Below are 23,809 nucleotides of genomic sequence, written 5' to 3' on the forward strand. Positions count from 1 at the left end.
CTTACATGTAGTCTGCATTTGCATTAAGGCTGCAGGGGCTGCCACCCCTGCACCCATCCCAGGCTGCAAAAGCCACACAGCGGGAGCAGGAGCATCGGATGTACTAAGCACTTGCAGTCGTGGCTAACAGCATAGGAAAGAGTATGACTTTCTTGGTTTTAAGGACATCATTAGCTACCCTCAGCAGAGAGCATCAGCCTGCACCAGGGGGAGCACCAAACCAGGGAGGCACTTTCTTTGGATGAATGTCCACCATGTGAGCCCCAGCGGCTTGTGCAACGCATGGTGGAAAGGAAGATAGGCAAGAGAATAGACACAAAATAACTGCAAAATCTGGGTTAGGATTACTCAGATGTCAGGAGCATTAGGCACTGTATGAGCATTTATTAAATTGTTTAGAGGGCTGGCAAGCAGCAGAACTGGAGAAAATGAAATATATTGTAAGAGGTGATGGTCAATATCCCTTCGGCAAAAACAAGTAGGAACCAAAATACCAGCAGATAGTGAGAACTGAAATCCAACGGCACTGATAAATTATTTAAAGCATATTTCCAACCTGTCATTTGAAGCTGAAGTATTATTTCCCCTTCAGTTGAATACAGCTGTTGGGGAGGGTGAGGGGGAAATAATAACAAAGACCTGCATGTTCAAAGGCAAAATCAAGAACATTATTCATCGAGTTTGTGTTGAACCAAAAAGGTTTCTTTAAACAGTGCTATGGATAAACTAGATCCAAGGACAAAAGCTGAGGCCAATAAACTGATAGCACACAAATTGATATTATTCTAGCTTGCAAGCAAAATTGGGTAAATTTAATTAATTTCCCTTGCAGCTCAATGTACCCAATCTCAGGAAACTAAGAAGGAAGCTTTCCTGAAGGAGGAAGGGAAGATTTGAAGCTTTCAGGTTAACGATGACATGATGGAGGATCATCACTGCTGCTCTGTCCCTTCTTCCTTTCTCCCTCACCGAGTACGGGCAGGCAGCAGCCATCCTGGGCCAAAACTCTTCCATTTTAACTTCCACATGTCCCTCTTAAATCGCTGGCAGGAGACCCTGGATTAACTGAAGTGATATGTACAAGCCCCCCAAACTCATCTACATTATCTCCATCAAGCATAATCCTAGTGAGCGTTTGAGGTTTTTTTGTTTGGGGTTGGAGTTTTTTTGGTATTTTTCTAAATAAACTTTCTTTTATCCTTCAGTTTTATCAAGCAATAAAGCTGGATATCCATGATGTACAACCAGGCATTCTGCAACACACAGTGGCAAATCTTAAAACCTTCACATTTGCCCACTATCCAGTCAATTATTTCCAGGATTTCCTGAATTTCACAGCTTTTCTCTCTCTTTGGGAGCTGGAATCAGAAGAACCATTCAGGTTTGAGACTGGTGTCCTAAAGATCAGGAGAGGATGTTTTCTCCTATGAATAGTTAAAATGAAGGTAGTTTTCTGGCATTTAGCAAGGTAATGAAGAGCTCTGAGGTCCCCAGGGAGTTCGATACTTAGGTATTACCCATGTGTACAATTAGGAATAATAAGCTTTATATCAAACACTTATGTATGAATCATACCTTTTTGCTATTACTTATGATAAAGCTGAAAATACTTTAGGGCACAGGATTGTAACTATGCATAGAAATGAGGTTAAATGATCTCTTCATGTATCCAGTCAAGCTCAGGAATGCCACCATTATTCAATGCTCTGACATCTTTGCCAACCCATCATGAACAAGAGACCCATTTAAGTTGTTCTGCATCAGATGATATTTTTTATGAACAAATGATTTCTCCATGGAGGGAGATTTATGAATGGGAAAGCTGGTAGAATGTTTTTGCCATAGAGATATGATGGATTTTTTTGTCAGTATGCAATTTATTTCCATCTGTTCAGTATCTGATTAATTCCTGCAGAGGATGTGATTAACTTAACTTCTCAAGATCATTAGCTGCTCTGCATTCCCATTATTGCTCATCAGTGTGGGACCACACACAGGCTTGAAAATGTTACACGTTGGTTATTCTTAATATCTTAATCCACACTGCCTGGTCATTCTCTCATGATGGTCATGGATCTAAACAGAGAAGGCATGTTACCAGGAAAACATCACTAGTCTGGAGCAAACACAAAATGTTAATGAAAACAGAGTTTAAGCAGATCCTCCTGATCTCAACGCTAGAGCTAAATTAAGCCCTTTGGAAGAGTTCATGTCTGGTGTTAGTCAGTTGGAGACAACATCGGAGGCATCCAGCCAGCACAGAGAGAGGGAAGGACCACCAGCCCGTGAGCGGTTCCTGCGCGTTACCACACTGTGCTGAACAAGTCCTGTTTTGCAGCAGGTTGCAGGTACTTGCACCTTGTAGATCCCAAGTACAGCACAGACTGCAAACAGTGCACGCTGTCACCATAAGCCTTGTAGTAATATGCATTTTCTTCTGATACAAATGTCTACCAACACAAAACCTGAAACACCTTAACAGAAGCAAGCAGGCGGAGCTCAGGCACAAGTCTTTCGCATTGTCCTCTGAGTTGTCTTTTTAGGGGTTTTCCTTTAGTGAATAAGGCCAGTTAATGGATGTGTCTGTAATAGAGACTCGCCATGCAATGAATTGGGTACCAGTGTCGTTGACATTAATGGCTGCAGGGCTGTACCATCATGGGGACAGGACCTAGGCCAGTCACTTGGAGCATCCATCAGATCCGTCTGATAGTTTGTCTTCAGACTTGTGTGCTCTCTTTCTTCACCAAAGCAACAGTACCTGCAGTCCCCTGTTCCCAGACCTCATCCAAAACAAGAAGACAACTGGGACTTCTGTGGAGGTCTAAAATACGCAGGCTTGGCCAATCCGAGCTCCTGCAGCTGATGCCAGCTGAGGTCAGCAAAACCTGCTGAGTTATTTACTCTGAGGCAGATTGAGCAAGATGTGCCTGCATTTGAGGTTTTCTTTGTTTCCCTGAGTGACACACATTTGATGTCTTACTCGTCTCTGTGTTTAGATCAGGCTCACGCCCACATCGCTGCCCCAGTTCCAGAGGTTTAGCTGCTTGTGACTGCCATCCGTCCCTCCGTCCCCACACAGCGGTGTCCAAGCTTCAAGGTTTGATGCTGTAATTCGTAGCTGACTGTAACATTTTGACATCAGATACCTGTGCCTGTGAGCAACGTTTCACATCATCGTAACCTTTATTTGAAATGTCTGGGTTTGATATTTAACACTTTTGAAAAGGCCTCACTGAGGCAGAGTGAAGGTGCTTCTCAATTTCTGCGGTCTGCAGCTACAGCTCCTGGAGATCATCAGGGGAGCTGTTCAGGATGAGATTAGAGCAATTCACACCATCACACTCTGTTAACTTGGATAAGATGTATGGAACCTATACTTACCTATAGCTGGAAAGAAGAGGTAGAAGGCTTACAGTAAGATAACAGCCAGAGGCTTTTGTGGTTATTTCTCAGAATGCTTTAAAGATAAAATGTTAGTTGGGTTTTGGTATCTTTTCTTTGCTTATTCATTAAGTTAATGACGGGATATAACGTCCCATCACCTGGATCTCCATCAGATATCTACATACCGTTTCTGGTTACAAGGCAAGGGGAGGGCCGTCTCACCCAGCTGATGAAGTCCCAAGGCGGTGTGTCTTGTGTCGCACTGTCTGGTGGTGCGAGGGGACCCTGCAGGGATGCAGGATCCGGCCATACCCACATGCAGCCGCCAAGTGAGCCTGTGCAGGGCACCTAGTGCTACTCATCCACGCCACCGGCCAGCCTCCGTCCGAGGGTGACAGCTGCATCACCCCTTATCACGCTGTCAGGGCTGCTTGAGATAGCAGCACCAGAAATAAAACGTGACAGGCAAACCTTCCTGAGTTAAAACCAGCAATGTGTAAAGATTGAGCTCCTGCTCAAGTACACACTTAGAGCTCCAGATCTACACACAGGCTTCAATACTTGGCCCTATTCCTATTTATCCAGGATTTGTGTCCCCACACCACGATGCACTTAACTGAGATAAGGACCAGCGCCCGTACCCTGCAGTACAGGTCCCCACAAGTGTTTGATACCCACTCAAGCATTTCAGACTCCTTAGTTTATATATTCTCTCACTTCCATACTCCTTTAAGCTTCCTCTTTGAATCTGCAGATTTAATTTAGATATTTATTAAATGAGTGATCAAAGAGAGGAAAGATTGGAAAGATTTTCTACTAAACTCTAGTGGTAATACACTTTGAAATTAATAAAATTCCTCAGAAATTTCCAGAAGAGCTGAACGCACTTCCTAGGCTGCAGTTCTTCTGCTTCCACATTCCTCCCTGTACCAGGTACCAGCTACAAAAGCAGTTGTTATTTTCTTCCATCACTCACAAACGCAGACCTCTCCTGCCCTGCTGTATCTAAGGAAGGGCTTTTAGCTGATAACCACTAGATACTTGGCATGAAAATCTAGAAAGCTATGCAAAGATGGGGTTTAATTAGATGGTAATTTATTTACTGGGGGAAAAAAATACAACCTTTGGCTTTTTCATCAGATACATCCTGTGAATATCAAACATGAGTGCCATTGCCAAATGCTCCTTTTGGCATGCCATCGCCATGTGCCTTTCCCCTTCCTGCTTTGTCTTCCACAGGTTGCCGTATCCAGGAATGCGGCACTGTGCTCATTAAAGGCTGAAATTATCTACTGGGTGGTTAAAAAGATGCTAATTCTGGCCACTGAGCGAGATAACTGGTAATTTTGTAAAGTACATTTAGTCAAATAAGATTTTTTGGCAGCCGAATGTTGATGTAGTAGAATGTGCTTTTCTGATTGACATATGCTAACAATACTGCCTCCACAGTCAGGGGGAGGATAATTTACTTTCCATTTCCATTGGAAATGAGGTGAACCAGAATGTGGTAGATTGTTAAATCCCAGCTATGTGGCTTAATTTATTTGCTCAAAACCACCAATCAAACGATAGCCTGCCTCCTCAGTCCTCTCCATCATCACTTCCAGGAAACCAGCAAAGACAAATCTCCTCCTGAGACACTTTTCATCTCCTTTTGAGTTTTTCAACCAATTCCCCAGGCCTCATTTCCTTCCACCTCAAGGGGTGGCTGAACCGGAGGAGAGTCTCTGCAATGAAAAATCCTCCCCAGCAGAAAATGGAAAGGCTGGCAGCCGTTTCATAGCATTTCCCAGCTGGCAGGCAGGCATGCCATGGGGAAATGAAGTACGAGAGAAGCTTAGTCCAGGTGAGGTTTTACCAGCTGCTCATCGTCCACATTTCTTCTCTTCATTTTAATTGTCCTCCTCATATCCCTGAAAATAATTGTTCTGAGCATCCCAGCTCCCTGCTGGAAGGGGCCGTGTCTCTGGGGATGTGGCACTGACAGAGACCAAGCATTTGTCTCTGCTGTCACCTCATTTATCAGACACTGAGGTGACATCTCTGGTCTCTGCCACAAAGCCACTGTCATAACCCAGAGCTAAAATTGTCCCTAAATCTCAGCTGGCCCCCACGTCTGCTCTGGGGGTCTTGTTCCTCCTGGCAGGGGATCCCGGCTGCTGCATCGTGGGATGCACCGGTGCAGCTCACCATGCCACGCTGCTGCTGCGACTGACATTTCATGCTTCATTTGCTTTGTGGGAGTTTATTTACTTATTTAGAAAAAAGGCCAGCTCATGGGAAAACACAAGGCACAAGTTCAAAAATCTTTTACAATCTCAGTAAAGGAGCACTTTCTCATCGAAGCTCTTTCAATGAAATATTATGAATAGTTCTGGATCGTGGCCTTTTTTATTACAAATACTTTCAGTGGAGGTGTTTAACTTGCTACTGTATCTCCAGGAAGAGCCTTTAGCCTAATTTTTTACTTTTAACCACTTACGTGCTCCAAGACCTCATAAAGCATCTACAAGCACTCATTAACAGTTGTGAACCCCTCCGAAGCCATGCGCTGACCACCCATGGGAACAGTCAGCTGTAGGTGGCTCAGGCAATGGAGTTTTGCTGGGAGCAAAGGTGACATGTAAGTGCCAGTAACATGTAATATTTCCCCTCCTCCCCTTCAGATGCGTGTAAGACAAAAGTTTGGGCTTCTAGGAGGGGTGGAAAAACCATCTTCCAAAGTGGCCTCTGAGTTTATGCTCCTCCAGAAGTCACCACAGCATGCAAAAGAATAAACCTTTTCAAAACTTCTGATTTACAGGACTCGTTTAAGACCTCTGGGGAGTCCCTATGTGAAGTTATACGCTCATCCTCTCCATCACCGTTGTGAGTGAGCTGATGTCTGCTTTTAGTGGTAACCCAGGGAAACCACGGCAGCAAAATAATTGAGGGACGACTTGGCAAAAGCAAATCACGTCAGCATGAAGCTCAGCAGAGTCAGGGGAACAGTTTTCCATACAAAAGATTTAGGAAGAGTCACAAACCCAAGAACTGGCTTCTGCTTTTTGTTCACTTGATTTTTCCAGTTCCTCCCCCCGTGTCTCTCCCACACTTCTGTTTGGAAGGAAGAAGGAAACTCACATCACACAGAATTCTCTAGTGTCACACAAAGTCTCATTTTTGTTGAGCTGACCAAGAGAGACTCATAACTGCATTTTCCCCTTCCAGAAGTGTGACTTAATTTCCATAAATTCCCATTTCTCTTCTCATGAGTTTATGAAGCCCCATCCCGAGATTTGCTCTGTCTTCTGTGTCCTGCAAAACCCTGCGTAATTTTAATGCTTCATGTTTGGCTGAAATTAAAATCACCTTTGGCAACAGAGGACTAAGAGAAAGCTGGGATGAAAAGCGCATCATCACTAGAGAGTGAGGGAGGCTTGGTGCCTGAGCAGGGCAGGACCCCCACGGCCACCAAGATGGGGCTGGGAAGGTCAGCGTCCTGCCTTGGGGGCCAGCGCAGGCGTTGCACCTCTGAGGACTGGCCGAGTCGTGTCTCTGCCATCTCTCTGCATCCCTCACGTGCTCAGGTACCTCAGGCATGCCTTCACGGGGACAGGGTCTAGGCAGATTTTTCTGCTGGGAGCTCACCCTCAGACTGCATCCGCATCATCACCGTCCTGCACAGCACAGCCAAAGAGCAGTGATTCGGGTCTCTGGGTGCTACCGCTCAGGCAGTGCGGGAAGGGAAGGTTCTTATTCCATGTGAGACAAAACACAGTTTGGTCCTGAGGGCTAATCCCATCCCACAGATGCTGCCAGCGTAGTGTTTGAATGGCTTTTAGGACTGCACTGATCACAGGAGCAACAGCAGCATGAAAGTGGGTTAGTGTTTCATTCTCTTCTGCCAGTGGCAAACATTGTAGTAAAGGATTTTTTTTTAATAAGGATTTAGCACACAGTCACAAGGTTTGCGGTGTTGATTTTTTTTACACTAGAGAGCAGCCAGTGCTAAGCCTTTCCATGCACAGCTTTGTGCTTTTGCACTGTGCTCGTGCTGCATGTCACCGCCCATCACGGTGCTGAGCAGAAACCTTGGATCTGGTGGATTTACACTGATGCAAACGTGTCAGTTTTAATGGAGAAGATAATCAGACTGTACCACACTTGGTGATAGCAGAGATATGGCCAGACCACTCTGCTTGTGCATCCAAACAATCCTGAATACAGAATTAGTTTAGATCCAGTATCACATAAGCTGTCCTCTCCATGGTGAGCCAACAGAAAGCCTGAGACTTTCAGGTCAAAAATGAACCTGGATACCGTCCTTCCCAGGGCCAGAGCAATCTGTAAAGGGATATAAGGACCCAAAGGCTCCCACAGGTGTTCACTGACAGCCATAGCCAATTTAATCCCACTGACGATAGGAGTTTCAGTGCTATAAAAAATCCCATTAAACACCTATACAAGTCTTCCTCCTCCTGAAGACCTTTGAGTATGTAGTCTTGGGATCCCAGACCAGCTCCTCTTGAAGCAGGTGGGAAACTTTCCACTGGCTTTGAAAAGGTTTGAAGCTCCAGCAGTGTGCAAAGTCACCTGGAAATGAAGTGTTACTGCACTGCCGTGCACAGTGTGCTGGAGTCTAGACTTGCACAACCCAGCAAGTAGCTTGCCAGAAAAAACACTGAATACAGAGGGTTTGCAGAATGGGGATTAGTTTTTCCAGCCTTTATTGTCCTCGAGAGTTTGTGCTTGCAAATAATTCTTTCCACAAATTAAACCCTTCTGCCTCTGGGGAAAATATTGATTTTTTTTTTAACTAGATGAGAGTTTTAGTAGAAATCAAGACATGGAAAAAAATCTTTAAATATAGCCTTTCATAGAAAGCATGCAATTTTCACACTTTTACCATAACAATTCATAAATGGGAAAGTCAATGTTATTCTAGACAATTTCCCAAGCTCTTTAAAGACTTCACAATACAATTATGGAATGAATCAAAGCTTTAAAGAAATCTCAGAAAGGACTTTTTTGAGTTCTGTGTAATTATATTAGGTGCTAGGGCAAAGATTTTGAATGAAAGCCAATGAACTCTGAAGCTCAGATGACAGAGTGAAGCATTTCCAGAGTTAAGTGTTTCCTTTTGCTGATGTGCAAACATTGTTCAGCAGTGGGAAAGACGGACATTCAGCAACTAACGACATAGAAATAGGAGTGGGGAGCTACAGGGCTTATTTCTTAGTCTGCTCCGTTAAGTCCGAGCAAGACATTTCACCCGTGTGCACCAACGCAGCCCAGCTGCATCACGAAGGTTAAATAAATGAAGCAGGTTCTTTACAAGCACGAACTACTCTCTCAGTGAAACCGTGTCGTTTTGTACCAGCTGAGAACTTGGTCCCTACTGATTAATGATATTTCTTTGCATCGTGAGGTGACTCCAAAAGATAACTTTATAAGCAGGAGGCTGTGAGATGTGTTATCTTTTAGAAGCTTAGAAAACTGCTATATATTTAACAAAAGAGACCATTAACAGCTTGTAATGGTGGGGTGTATCTAGGAATTTCCTCAGTCCACAGAGGAGTGCTATTATTATTACCAGCATAAACGAGAGATGATGTTCTCACCATGTGGGTTGCGAGAGACGAAACCCAGCTGGTACTTTTGCTAAACGCATTGAGCTCTGGAGCACAAAGCTGTATAGAGACTTGATCCTTCTAAAGAAAACTTTGGCAACAACAGCGCTGCCTGTCTTCACCGAAAGAGGAGTTGCAGCTTTCTCAAATTTACGAACAAAGGAACTTAAGTGCTTCTGATTGCCAGTGCACCTGCTCCCCATATGCTTATGCGCTTCTTATTTCTTTCTGTTATGGATCCCCTGTAGCATCCTGGGGGTGTGGTTGGATTCTTTCTCCATCTTGCCATTCATCTCTGGCATTTCTGAATCCCTACAGAGCAAGGAGACCACACATCTGCACGACATACTGGGAGTACAGCAAACGCTCGTAGACTGAGGCGACGGTGCTGCGTGAGTGGGTGGGCGGGGAGGGCACGTCTCCATCCGAGCAGACAGGGCACCTGTTTCTAGATGAGGCTTTCCTGGTTTTGAAGTCTGCAGAGAGACGTGGGGTTGGCTTGGGGTTCAGGGTTGCTTCTGTATTTTAGAGCACTGAGATGCCAGGTACGTGGCTCTCTGGGGAAGAAGTTAGCACGCCTTGTAACCCTGCCACAGGGCAAAGTTCCCTATTTGTTTTATTAGTTTTAGCTTTTTGTCATTTTATCACTTGTAATAAAATTGCTTCCACAGTGATTTGGAGCACACAGTTTAGTTCTTGTTAGTATTTTGAAATTTTAAGACTTGAAGGGCCCCACACTTATCTCAGTGATGTGCTGAGCCTCCTCCTGAGCCATACAGCGGAGAGGACGAGCCCCTGGGCACGCAGCCCCTCCGTGCTGCAGGGAGGGTTGGCCCGGCAGCTCACCATCCCACCACGGCAGCCTTGCCATGCAGGCAGGCAAATCCCATACATGCCTCTCATTCCCTGGGCTGCCGTTCGTTAAGCTCAGCTCCAGCGGGGTTTCTAGACAGCGCAGAAGGCCCTCACAAAGCCTTCCTGCTTTTATTTGACACGAACAGTGACTTCCACTTGATTCAATCACTGCTTAATTTGATCCTCCATTTAATTTTATCAAAACTGTAGTAATCAAATAATTTGTACTAAAAACATTACAACTTCCACTTGTTTATTCTGATCAATTTTAATCCTTTGAGGCACAAGGTTTATTGGATAATTTGATTATGAGATAACAAAATGTAGTCATTAACTCTACAAGAAAAGAACAGAACACAAAATATAAAGTTAAAAAGATCCTAAGGAGTGCTCATAATAAAGAAAAATACAATATCATACTGTTATTTAGAAGTCACGCTACGCACAATGAAAGCTAAGAAGCATCCTGCTGTTTGTGAGATGAAAATACCAATGGCATGTTTCAGCTGAGGCATTTCTGGCAATGAACTGCACTAAAAGAGGAAGGCAACGTAACTGGATGTGAATAAATTTGCCTTTTTTGAGTGTTGACCTACATGAATGAATGTCAGCGGTGGTTGAATTTTCCCTCTGCGCCATAAGCCTTCAAAAGCCAAAGCCAGCAAAGTGAGAGGAGGGAAAAGATTTACACTGCAGACTGTTTCTCTATTGCTGTGAGAAATAAAACACAAGTTCCTGCTCCATTGATCCTTCTCATCCTTTGACCATGCCACATCTCGCCCCCACAGGTCAACACTTTCATCTCCTTCGTGTTCCCCATGGTCGTCATTTCTGTGCTCAACACCATCATCGCCAACCAGCTCATGGTCATGTTCAAGCAGGCTGCCCAGGAAAACCAGGTCTGCACCATCGGCGGGCAGCAGACGATGCTCAGCATGTCCATGGAGCCCAGCCGCGTGCAAGCCTTGAAGCACGGCGTGAGGGTTCTACGTAAGTATTCATGTATTTTGGCATGGAACTGGCTAGAGGTGTCTAAGTAAATACAATACAAAGAATAATAAGTTGAAATCAGTAAATGCTTTCACCCAAAATATTTTAAATGAAAATTAGATCTTTTTGGAAATCCAGATTGCCCCCAAATGCTTTGACATTTGCCAAAATTGTCCAATTCTTGTCACAAAGCCCCAAATTTTGGAAAATAGATTTGTTTGTTCTCTTAGTCTCTTTCCTTCTTCACCTGTTTCTTGAGTCACCAAGAGTCTTCTAGGGAATTTTACCATCTATTTTCCACTATTTTCTTTCTCTGTCACAGTCACTTTTCTGAGTCCTAATCTTCCCTTAAAGGATAAAAAAAAAAATCATATAGAGAAAGGAGCTAAAGAGATATCTTAGTATTGTTTAATTGTTTCAATGGGGGAGAAACAGATAAATGAAAATTTCAAATTTAAGGAAAAAAAATTCATGTTCTGTGAAACAGAAACAACTTGATAACATCAAGTTTTCCTGTTTCTTTTTCTATTTCTGGCCAGGTCCAGCCTGAGCACCTCTCTTTTGGCTGGTGCTGTTTTTAGGCTCTGATGGTGACCGGGGGACTGATGTAGTTTTAAAACCAAACTTATTTTGTGGGACTGGGTTTAAGCAGATCAGCTCGAGTGATACGCAGCACAGCACAGGTAGGCAGCCCCACTGGCATTGGCAATGGCAAATCAGATGTGAAAATTCCTCTCAGCTGTTACAATCAGTGACTTTGGAAACCCAGTGTTGGTGGTTTCATTCCCCTGCTCCCAAGGTAAAAGCTGGAGCTGCTCTGGAGGTGTTCTCTGCTTCATTAGAGGTATGTGGAAAATCAGTTTTCCCCTGAAGATACACGTGTAGGAGAAAAGAGTTTCTCACAAGCAGTCACGGCGTTAATTCAGATTTCAATTTTCCTCTCTCCGTTAGAAAAAGAAAAATGGCCAAATGACTCAGATTAAAAAAGGAATACTTTTGGTCAATTCATGCTCTTCCTAATGTTTCTCCTCTTCAAACTCTGATAACAGCAACACTGATTTGATAGCAAAACACTGCTCATGTAATCCCATACACCTGGTGTTTTATAATACCCCAGAAATTACTCCACTGTGCATTTGAAAACTTGATGCAAGACAGTGATGGGGCGATCACTGTGCTGTCTGCGGTGAGAGATTTCCCCTATTCCTCTCCTGCACGTAACGTCTCCCCAGGTCAGGAGTTCAGCTCTGGGGTAAGGAGGCTCTGATTTATTGCCCTTCCTGGGGACCAAATGTCTCACTATAAACTCAGCAGAGTTCCCAAGGGACATGCGTGCACCCTTCCGTGAGTTGCACTTTTCCTTCTCCCACCAGGTATTGCACCCCATGTTTTCCAGATCCTGACCCAGTTAATAATAATATAGTAAAAAAAAGACTTCTTTTCCCCAAGCCAAATCATCAGCAGAAATTTAAAAAAAAAATGCTGCTGCTTATATGATTTTTAACTAAATTTTGCAGCCCTTTGAGGGCTGGCTATCTAAACATATTTCAGACAAATTCCCAAGCCCTGTTCTTGAAAATACCTTCATCCATATTTCCCATGCAACAAAGGGTTCACGTTTGTACATGCAACGTCTCAAACAACATCGATAGCTCTGAGCACAAGTGGCCTTTTATGAACTGCTCGGGTGGGTATTCATAACTTCATGGAGAAAGTAGATAGAACTTTGATGTCTATCGATAAAGGCAGAAAGAGATTCTTTTTTAAAATTTATTCTTCCAAACAACTGCATCACAAATAATCCTTTTCTTTTGCCTTTCCTTGTTGATATGTAGAGCTGAAGAACCAACCTGCTCAGCCACAGGGTCTCTCGAAAAAGCAGAACTAGTGCAGCATTTTAACAATTCAGCCAACAGCAACTTAAGCCTTGTATATATCACTTTATTCCTTTCCTTTTCCTGCAGAGCTTTGGTTCAGACAAAGGTTAAATAAAAGATCCTGCACCCAGGAACTGAGCTGTACTGCAAAATACCGATGGCTTAATTAAATAAGCTGAGGAAAAGACCAAAGTATCTGGTAGCTTAAACTGACAAATGATAAATCAAAAGCTCTTCAAAAGTAGCACCTAAAAAAAAACTCTAATGAAGTGTGCTGGTACTGGATATAAACTGTGCAAGTCCTCATGCACATTAGATGGTGAGAGTTTGTTGGCAGGAAGATTTCTGGTCAGTGCTTTTCATGGCAAAGCTCTTGGTAGCTGAAGTGCTTTGGCCAAGGCCACATTTTTGACAAGGAAAGAAATCCCCAGAGAGGCACCAAGAACCTCCATGAGATTTTTCCAGCTGTTTTTCATGAGGGGTGCATCCCACGCAGCGCGCTATGCCCATGCCATAGGCAAGCCACCACGTGCACCCCAGCTTTGAACACCGTGCTGGGAAATGCCTACAGAGAAAAAAGGCAGAAAAACCCAGAAGACACTAAATTCCCTGTAATTATGTTGTCAGGATGTGGTTATTTACTGTCTCTGCACCCCAGTTAACCACCATCCACCCAGGGTTAAGAAGTGAGCCTTGCTTCGCCACTGAGCCTGCAAGAACGGGGCCATGCAAGTCCCTCAGTTCCCCGCTATCTTTTTCTGTTTCTTAGCGCTTCTGCCTACTGCCATTAAGTGAGAAGTTGCCTTTTCTCACTTGCGCTACAACATCTCACACCTCTCTCTCCCCTGTTAGTATTGTGTTCTTTTTTAACGTCAAGAGGACAGAGCTCTTCATGAATAATAACAGAGACTTAAATTTACACCTGCCGTTCTCTGGGCATTGCTCGCTGGTGGTGGAAAAGTGTCCCTCATCAACAGGTCCACATTTCCTCCAAGGCACTGAAAAACAGCTCTTCTTTCTCCAAACAATAAGCTTAATTTTCTTCTTCTTCTTCTCCAGGCAAAGTTTTGCTTTTGTTGTGTACTGCAAAAGCTGAGAAAAGTTAGTAAAAGCAAGGGCTTCACTCTGGAGCCTGAAGTGGTGTAAAAGTGGGTCAGACGTGGCACTGTGGGGCCCTGTGGGCAGTGATGCACAGGTATTATGGACATCTCCGCAGTGCCACCCCAGCAGGAGGACTGAGCTCCCTTCCCTGCTGGGAAGGCAATGAGTGAGCGGCCGCTTGCTCCTTTTCTGGACTGAGGAAGATCCAGCAGATAAGAAATCCACCGTCAGTTTTGTCTGTGATTCACCACATAATGCAGAAAGGGTTTTTTATCTAGCAAGTGTGAGTGAAATCCTGCTTCATTTCATTTTTCAGATGCACTTGATTACTGGATGTGCTTGATTCACGTTTAGTTTTGTCACCTGTTCCTTGCAACTTTCTCTTTTTTTAATAAACCAGGCCTCTGAGCTGTCTGACAGGTAGCAAAAAATAAACAAGGAAGAAATATGATTTATCCTGGGATCCATGGAAGCCAAAACCACGTATGCAGTCTAGGCTAGTTTATGGAAGAGGATGGGAAAAGAAAAATGACACTTGTCCACACTAATAAAACTGTTGGCACAAAATCAGAGCTTCTTTGGGGTCAAAGAATTTTCCATTTCCAAAAATGAACTTTGGCCTGAAGTACAGACAGCTTGATTTTGTTTTAAGGGTGGAATGTTTCAGAACTTGTAAAACCAGTGCTCAGAAAAGAAATTTTTGCCGTTCATGGTGTGCAGAGATGTTGGGTGAGATCAGAGCCGCAAAAAACCTTTCTTTCCTCCTCCAGATCTACTGAGATTATATATTTATTTACACTGAAATAGGAGCTAAAAGTGATCAAGCTAACAGCTTTATTCAAAACACCCACAACATCATTTTCCTTCTCTTTGGTAGCATTTATGTATTTTCTTGGCTCTCTCTGACTTTGGTCCTGTATAAAATAATTAGGGAGATCAGGATCAAGGAACGTGTCAGCCCTGCTGTCTGGGAGCCAGCTCGTTAATTTATTAAGCATGTGATTTCTGACTGTAATTCCCTCTCTGCTGTCAGCATTCACCAGGTGTGAGGATCCAAGTTCAGAGAGCTCGAGGCACTGGCAGCTTCCCAGACCTTCTGTGAGGATAACAGGGCAACGTCTGCACCAGTGCTGCCGCTAAAAATACCTCCCACCAAGAGATTTCATACCCTCCTTCATCCATCCAATATTCCTTCCATTTCTCCAATTATAGACCTCCTCCATTTTTTTGTTGTTATTCCTTGGCTGTATGGTAGTGCTGGGAAGCTGAGTCTCGAGTGCTGTGTGGTGCTCCATGGAAGGGTGAATATTCTCTAATTGCACAGCCTGATAGGCCAATCATTTCATAACATCCTAAATATATCTTAAACATGCACATGCACACGCACACACGCACCCTTCAGAATAAGCAGCCCTGAGCAGGTAAAACCTCACGTGAACCGCCCACACCATTGCAGACTGTACCCAGGCAGCGGCAACAGCAATCTTCCCCATCTCAGCCTCACGTTTCCAAACAGCTGCTCATAAATGAGGGCATATTTGAGCCTGGCTCAGGCTGAAAGCGCTGTTTGGCCAAAATGCCTTCTCCAAAGGGGGCAGTTTTGTGACATGGACTAATTGTTCCCACCAGTACACCAGCCTGCTGCCCATTCTCCTCCCAGCAGCCCTCAACACCACCGACTGCCTGTCAGGCCGGTTCCTGCTGTGGGGGGAAGGAAGGAGTTATCGAACGGCACAGCTGAGCTCTGATAACAATGTTGAGACAAATTGATGGACATCAAGGGGAGGCTTTGCATGTCCCTGGGTGGACGTTGACTAAGCCTATTAAAATGTGATCAGTTCCAGGTAGCATTTGCTCCCTTACAGAAGCTGCTTAGCGAAAGCAATTACAAAACACTTAGAGAGGTTTAACCCGTTAAAAGAATATCCTTTGGTCTCCCACAGCTGGCTGGGTGATGCCTCAGGAAGATGCTTTTTAGGAGATGAAGTCAAACCATATTTTTTTACTGGACGTCTAAGAATTTTTAGATTATTATTTCGGGGTCTCCGCATTTCTTCAAGTAATACTAGACAAAGGCCAAGTATTAATGAAGTAGCCATGGCCTACATTTCATCAATTTGTGCATTAATAATTCCCCTTCTCACCAAATGCTTTGAAGAGTTCATTCATTTCTCTTCACTGATGTTCCAAGTCTGAGCTATCCATTTCAGGAGGAGAATATTGCCATGAGATTTAGTGTAACCATCCCACAAACAGGAATATCAAATAGCAAATACTTTGCAGCCACAATACGCAGAAGAGCACCAGTCTGAAAATCTGCTCCTTACACAGCGGTATTTCATAATTCCTATATTCTAAGGAAATCAGATCTGTTCACGAAAGATTTCTTTTGCAAGAAAGGAACTAAATTCATGGCAGTTTGTACCCCTAATAAGAAGTCTGAGCAACTCCAAGTGGAGTTCAGCAAAACCCCTGTGGAGGCTGAGTTTAACAGCTGAAGTGTCACATTAAAATTCGAGAGGATAAATTAGCTCTATCGCAGTTGTATATATTTCCCAGAGATGTTTGTACGCGTAGGTTTACTTTACAGCCTGCCAAGTGACATAAAGAGAGCAGTATCGGAGCACTCTATAAACACCCTCTGAGGAGCAGAAAGGGACCACGGCTGCACCTCTCGGGACAGGGAGACTCTTTTTTCTCCCCTCCCACACTGTGTCCCTTCGCTGGCACTGCAGCTCAGGCTGGTGAGGCATTTCTACTGGGATTCAGGCTCTCGTGGCTGCATCTCTGAAGACAACCCTAGGGCTGGTCAAGCCCAGGAATCAGATTTTCCAGGTGTTAAATTCTGTCCATATGAGTGTTTAAAAATCTAACTGATGCATTTTTAAACATAAAGTCTGGCCAGGGCCTTAGTCACTGCAGAAGCATGCAGTAAATACATCCCCAGGGTCCCTCTGGAGAGCAGAAACCGTTCTGGGAAGAACAAAGGACACGCAAACCTCAAAACTGGAGGGGAAAGAAGAAAGGGGCTGCAGATGATGCCAATTTGGGTTATACCTGATCTTACCAAATAGAAAGAGCCTTGAACAGGGTGAGGAGAAGACGGGAGCCCTTATCTATTCTTCAAAGGGGAAATATTCTTTCTTTCTTTCTTCTTCCTTCTCCAAACATCCGGGCATCCTGGGGCAGAATGGCACGAATTAAGTTTAAATGGAATCAAGTAACTTCTTTAATTTCAAAAAAAATAATTATCTTAGAAGGAAACCGGTGAAGAGACCCCAGTTTGCACTGGGTCAGCAGCGACGTGCTGCTTGTTGGAGCCTGTTCTTGGGTTAGCTTTAACCTCCATTTTCAAGGCTCCAGAGGAACCTTGCTCCTTATGGCTGAAACCGGTGCCAGTGGATGATTTAATCACCAGCGTGAGCAGGGACAGGAATTCAAATCCTTTTTCAAATCTGTCAGCTGAAGTGATTGAAAATCAGGACTGAAGAATATAGTCTGAGTAAAATACATTGGGTTTGCATGCCAAAAGGTTTTTCTATTCACTCTGCTCTCTCACTGCCATTAACAAGTATTTAGGGGAGTATGGCTCCTTTCAAGCAAGTTAGCATCTTTTACCTCATAATCCAAAAAAGAGACACAAAAAGAGGCAACCCTCCCCCAGCCGGAAATAAAGAAGGAAAATGATACAGAAAGATAAACAGCAGATCTCTGGCTGCTGGGAGTGGAAATTGAGGAGTCAAATCTAATGCTTACACTGCTCAGGAACATGTGCAAGAGCACGGGGCAATTGTATCCAGCAAATGCTGCATGTTTTCAGTGGTGGCTAAAGGAGCTGAGGGCTCCCCAGGCCCATTGCTATTCTCCCTTTTCTCCTTTTTGCACTCCTGAGTACTACTGGTGCACGCTGGTGGTCCCCAATCTCTGCTGGTTGTTATCAACTTTTACAGAAATCCTTTCCTGCAGCCTTGTGATGCAAATACCAGCAGAAGCAGTTTTAATTTTACTAGGCTCATACCCAGCCTTGCCGCTGCCATTATCCCTAGTTTGGGGCCCACTGGTATAAATATTGCCTATGACCTGTCAGGTAGTGCATTGTGTTAATGTAAACAGTGCCTCGAGGTTTAACTAGGCAGTGCCAACTACATTTACACTTGGCCCAGCTTTTACCATCTCTCATATCAAATGGCACAGTGACACTTGCTCCCCTTTGTGAGAGATTCTCTTCTAATGGCATTGACTAAATAAGTATATAAAACCCAGGAGCTTTGAATACACAAGGACTGTTTCTCCAGAAATCAGCATTAATTCTGATATGAGCCCCATAAATAACACTGTCATATATGTTATTCTGTACCAGCTGGAGCATGCATTCCTTGGGTAGCATTGGAGACACACGGCTGCTGATGAGCTGAAAGGCAGAAAAAGCTGAGATATGTTGTTCAGATAGGTCGGTACATATCCAAACAGCTCCTGCCTTTGCTCAGAAATTACAACACACTGTTCCCCAGCCGTATGTGTTTCAGGTCCCCTTGAAATGCAGATAAATAGAAATAAGTTGGCCAACATAATCTGAACAAAACTATGAAGGAAGGATTGGTCTGAGCTTCTCTGGAGGCCTTAAAAACAGCAGAGGTTGTTAAAAGAGGGGGCAGCATCTCTTTCCTCCCTCTCCAGGAGAGAAAGGAGGACAGGACAGAGGGATACCCACCACGAGGGCCACCCCCGAGCCGCAAGGCTGTGACTTAGCATGGCCCCAGAGGGGATGGAAGAGCTAAAGTGAGGAGGAAAACACCATCCAAGTGCTTTGCACTGCAGCAGATCCCTGGGGTCCTGCATGGGTCAGCAGCAGCAGCACATTACCCATTGCTGTCCCAGTGCTCTGAGTCACACCGAGCCTCAGATGGCCCCAGGAGAGAGTCAGGGGGCTCAAAATCCCTCCTGAGCAAGGCTCCCATGCTCAGCCTAGCTGGCCACCAAGCACCCACCAGGGACTTTTTATATGTGATGTATCGCTCTATGCTCACATTAACCCAACATGAGTTTTTCAAGATGTTGGCTCTGGAGAAGGGCTGTCTCCCAGCCTCAGCCACAGGATACACGCAAGGTAAAATAAAATACTCAGTGTGATCTAATATAATTTAACTTCTAGGATTGCTTCCACTTCTAGTTTAGTCTGAAAATCAAGACTGGCACAGTTTAAATCTTCTTTTGCACAATGAAAAAGATGTCACTCAAAATTTATGTTTCTCTCTGCAGGGCTTCCTGCGTGATAGACAAACAAGGGCTCATCTCTTTGCTGCTTCTCCTTCCTCTCTCCCCTTCTTCCTTGGGATGCAGTTCAAACAGACAGAGAATAAAGCCATTATAAGACAAAACAGAAAGCCACAGGATGCAATAATTCAGGTTTTAATACACTTTTTAATTGGGAGTTTGATTTGGAAGGAAAATGAAGATGCAGCTTGGTGGAAGAATCCTTCCCCAGAATCCCCAGCATGCCAGGATCGGCTTGCTCAGGTCTCTCCGCTCCGCAGCCCTGGGCTTGCAGGTTTGGCACCTTGTTTGCTCAAATGTGGGAAATATCAGAATTTCATGGAGCAGCCCTGCTCCTATTAAAACCAAACTGAATTAATTAGAAGTGCGGGATGGGTCTGGTTTATTTTTAGTTTAAAAAATTGATGCAGGAAATGTCCAACCTCACGAACACCATTCTGGACAATCACCCCCACCATATGTTGGGTCAGATCCTTCCCCAGCAGCGCTCAGCTCCAACAGGCTGTCCTGCTCCATCTTACTCCACCAAAGAAACCCCTGTGTGAAGCCTCAAGATGATGGAGAACAGGTTTTAGGAGCCAGTAACAATAACAAAAAATCATTTTGGCAGCCACTTTGCCCGTCATTTGTTTGACAACTCATCTGTTTTGATAAGCGTGTGCCCGGGGAGGCACAAGACAGCAGCAAAAGGCACCAGGTATCAGGCAGAAAAGGGCACTTTCACGCTGTGTTAGATGAAAGTTAACATGTTCCTCCGTTGCAAATTCACCCCTGGGGAGGGGACCCAAGAGGGCAGGATTGCCACCCTAAATCTGCTTGATCTCCTGTATGATAAAATTGAAACATACGGATTAAGGATGACAAATACAGGTCAGGGTCTCCTAATCTGCACGGCAGAGGCTGGCAGCACAGAACCACACAGCGAGCTACCCAGCTGGGATTTCAAAATCAGACCATAAGTGTCTCCAATGCACTTAGCTATGTGTTTAATAGATTTTTAATTGCAGAGTGATTGCATGTGATATTACGGAATTACTGCAGATTACTTAGAATTGACTATTCGTTTGCTGAGGTTAAACTGATATTTCTCTCAATATGTGTTTTTGCTGCTATGGGTCCCTGCCTCCATGTTATTTGGCACGGCATTTTCTGAACAACAGAACAGAGATCCTTTACCAGGAGAATATTACTTTCATTTAAAGTGTTGGTAAATTTAACAGGCAGATGTGTGAGACACTTAAAATCGGCTGTAGAAAGAATCCAGATCCTCCCATTCTTAAAGAGCAGAATGCAGGGGTAAGCAGCTGGGAAGTGCCAGTGCAGGGAGGTTCCTGCAAAAATTATGACGTGCAAAAATGAACATGTGTTGGGAGCCATTTGGAAGCTGCTTTCACAGCCTGAAAATCCAGCTAATCCTGTACAGGCACTGGGAAAGCACATGGACTGGAGCTGTGACATTGGCTCGTTCCTGTTGGCCCAAGGCTGATGGATGGAGGGGGAGAGGCCGGAGAGTATCGCTTCGCCTGTGACCCCTGGGAGGCATCTCCTGGGGAGTCACGGCTGGGCTACTCCATGCAGGGCAAACCAAAGATCCATCCAAGAGAGAAATTCATTTCTGGAGGTGGCCAAAAGCAGGTGCCCAAAACCATGAAAGAGCAAGGCAGGCATCCAGTGCTCCCTCTGAGCTTCCTGGGGGACCTCCCCACTTCGTCTGTGCCACATGTCATTTCTGGGCTGTCCCCATCAAAGTCACAGCAAAGCTCCTCAGGGCAGGATCAGACGCAGGTCAAATTCATTCACTTGATGGTGTCTGAAGAGCTGCATGACATCTAGTGATGATTTACTTCTGCGATCACAATGACCATATAGCAGCCAGAAATATTCAGATTGAAACAATGAATTCACTTGGACAAGAGAATAAAAACAGGACCTCTAGCCTTCTTTCCAAAACATGTCCCTTCAGCTGCCTAAACCCTTATTGATTAAATGGCTTTTGCAGCATTCCTGGAAGATGCTCTCATACACCACGCAGGCTGATGCTGAAAGAATATAACCGTCTCCATTGTTAGTTATGTGTTTAATAAAAGAGATAGCACATGGAGTTGAAATAAAGCGGTGAGTACAGAGCTGGACACCAGGAATTATTTAATTTCTGTACAAATTAGGCAGTGGCTCTGCCAGTGATGACACCCACAAAAACAGGGCAGACACTTCCCTCCCCACTGCATTACTGAAGCTTCCCCTGTGCCTCTTGGCTGAGTAACGGTGATGGGGAGATGCAACTACAGCCAGACGTGCTCCTCCTGGACCACAATTTTCAAGGGAAACACATCTTCTGCATATCTCCTCTACGAGCGATGGCATAGTCCCTGTGGGATGACAGCATCTGGGTTTGGGACATACTCACATAAATGTTTTCAATCCTGAGGCAGAAGGAAAAGCAGCCTTTGCCTTCATGTGCCACATGCACGTTGCACCGGTGGTGCGTAGCTCTGCAAGAGCTTTGCTGCTTCCTAGCCCTTTACAGGTCACATAAAGGACAATAGTAATGTGGCCCTTATTCTCTGTAGAGCAAATTTGGGATAAAAAATTAACATAATTATTTTATTTAGCCTTGATTTTCTTCTTGTCTTTTATTGTGTTATGTTTTAACTGAGATTTCTTTATTTCCTGCTAGGATTCTGCCAGAATCCTGTCATTTCATACAGAGGTTGAAATGCATATTACGAAAGGAAACAAATTGTTCCCTTGATTGCCTGATATATCTACCTTTTAATCTAGATTGACAAACACACTCTACCAACAGCACTTTTAACCTTCAGAGTTGTTGCATTTTGTTTTCCATTGTATGATGTCTCCCAGCAGGAATCTGGAAACGAAAAAACCAAACCATGTTTCCCTGATTCCCCTTTAACTAATCATTTTTATTATGGCAATGTCCACACCCAAATGTCTTGTAATAACTGACTCAGGTATTGCACAAGCATAGAACAAAAGGACAAGCCCTACCACCAGAAAGCAGCTCCTGAGGCTGTTTAATGCTCCCCAGCACCGTGGGGACTGCGGCCAGTGGCTCCGTGTTACAAACTAATGGGATTATAGCGTCCCTGGCTCCCTGCCTACCTGGATGAAAAACATACAGTAACTGTCTCTGTGAGTACTTTGGACAAAATACCCGGTGCCACAAGGGCATGAAACACAAGAACAGATGCAAATACGGTTTTGTTTAAGCCAGTGTCCGAACTAGGCATCAGCAGTCCCTTATCCGTATTGTACCTTCTTTGGTTCATGTCACTGCCCCCATGCTTATTCCTATTTTCTATTACTTGTTATGCTTGTTTTTACAGACATTTGCAGGCTGGTTGTCCCTTAGGGTTATTAATTCTTTGCACAACAGCACTAGAAAAACAAAGTGGGGCTTTAGGAGAACAGTTTACAGCAATAAACACCACACAGACAGGTCCCTTTTTCAGCCCTGATGAAGAATTGCTCACAAAAAGTAATGAGCTTTTTTCATACCTTGCAGGTGCTGTGGTGATTGCCTTCGTGGTCTGTTGGCTCCCTTATCACATACGGCGTCTCATGTTTTGCTATGTCCCCTCCAGTCACTGGACAGAGTGAGTCACGACTCGGGGGATGAGCTCCCCCCATGCCAGGACGGGGTGTGGGGTCAGGCTGGAGCTGGGGCTGCCACGGCACCAGCAGACTTGGGGATGGAGGTGGGGATCTGGGAGCAAAGGCGTTCTCCATGCGAGGGGTTAAAGCCTCAACCTCCTAAATTGTTGTTTTGGTTTTTTCTTTTGTATTTCCTACCATGATTGCCAGCCAAATTAAAACCAGTTTTATCATCAGCATCCCCCGGGTGTGGGTGAAGGAAGTATTAGCTTGAACAGAAATGCATCATCAGCCCCTCCTTCTTCTGTGGCTGCGACCACAGACTTGCCCCCGTTAACAACAGCAATGGATATTCACCTCTGACAGCCCTTAATGCAATGACATTTGGAGGGGGGGGGTTATACATCCGAAGTGGATTGGTGTCTCCTTGGCAGAGATATCGATCACTGGCCCTAAGATGGAGCAGCTCCTGTCAACACACAATTTAGCTCTACAACACCACATTTCCTTAGTGGTAGGAGAGATTACACAGGTGGGGAAATAACTGCGCTGCTTACTGAGTCTGGGGCAGGTTATTTACTGGTTTTTGCAGGGAGCGGATCAAAATTAAATACTAGTAGTTGCCACTAATTAGAAAATGTCCAAATTCTCAGAGAATTTAGGGATAATTGCACATCTACACCGAATGCACGTGCGCTGTTCACAGATGCGCAAGGGCACACAAGCGGCTCCGTGCAGCCTTCCTGCTGCGCCAGGCCAGGCTCCTCAGCAAAGCAGCCATGGAACTGATTATTCATTTTAAATACGCAATTAAGCATTAATGCTGTCTGGGGTTATATGCCCAGGTAGGCTGAGATGCCATGAGATGCACTCAGTGAAAAATACGTCTTTTCTCCATGGTGTTATGTCTGTTTCCTGCAACGAACAGGAAAAGAACAAAATAATCTGCAATACCAAAAAGCAGAGCAACTATGAGACATTAAAATTTCATAAACTCCAAGCACAAAAATAGTAATTTACAATATAGCAGTCTACTGAATGGAATTGTACATCCATCCGTAGTAAAAACCAAAACCTATCTTCAGTCATGAAAACAGG

General features: G+C 44.4%; 1 protein-coding gene across 1 annotated transcript in view; it reads left to right on the plus strand.

The window, feature by feature from the left end:
• The window catches only part of NTSR1 (neurotensin receptor 1), a 64,522-nt gene that overhangs the window by 34,698 nt on the left and 6,015 nt on the right, over positions 1–23,809 (plus strand). The window contains exons 2-3 of the mRNA XM_064465379.1: positions 10,643–10,844; positions 22,623–22,713. Coding sequence (XP_064321449.1) covers positions 10,643–10,844; positions 22,623–22,713 — 293 coding nt within the window. The remainder of the gene's footprint in view (positions 1–10,642; positions 10,845–22,622; positions 22,714–23,809) is intronic.

The sequence above is a fragment of the Phalacrocorax carbo genome, chromosome 14 (genome assembly GCF_963921805.1).
Source record: "Phalacrocorax carbo chromosome 14, bPhaCar2.1, whole genome shotgun sequence".
Taxonomy (NCBI): Eukaryota; Metazoa; Chordata; class Aves; order Suliformes; family Phalacrocoracidae; genus Phalacrocorax; species Phalacrocorax carbo.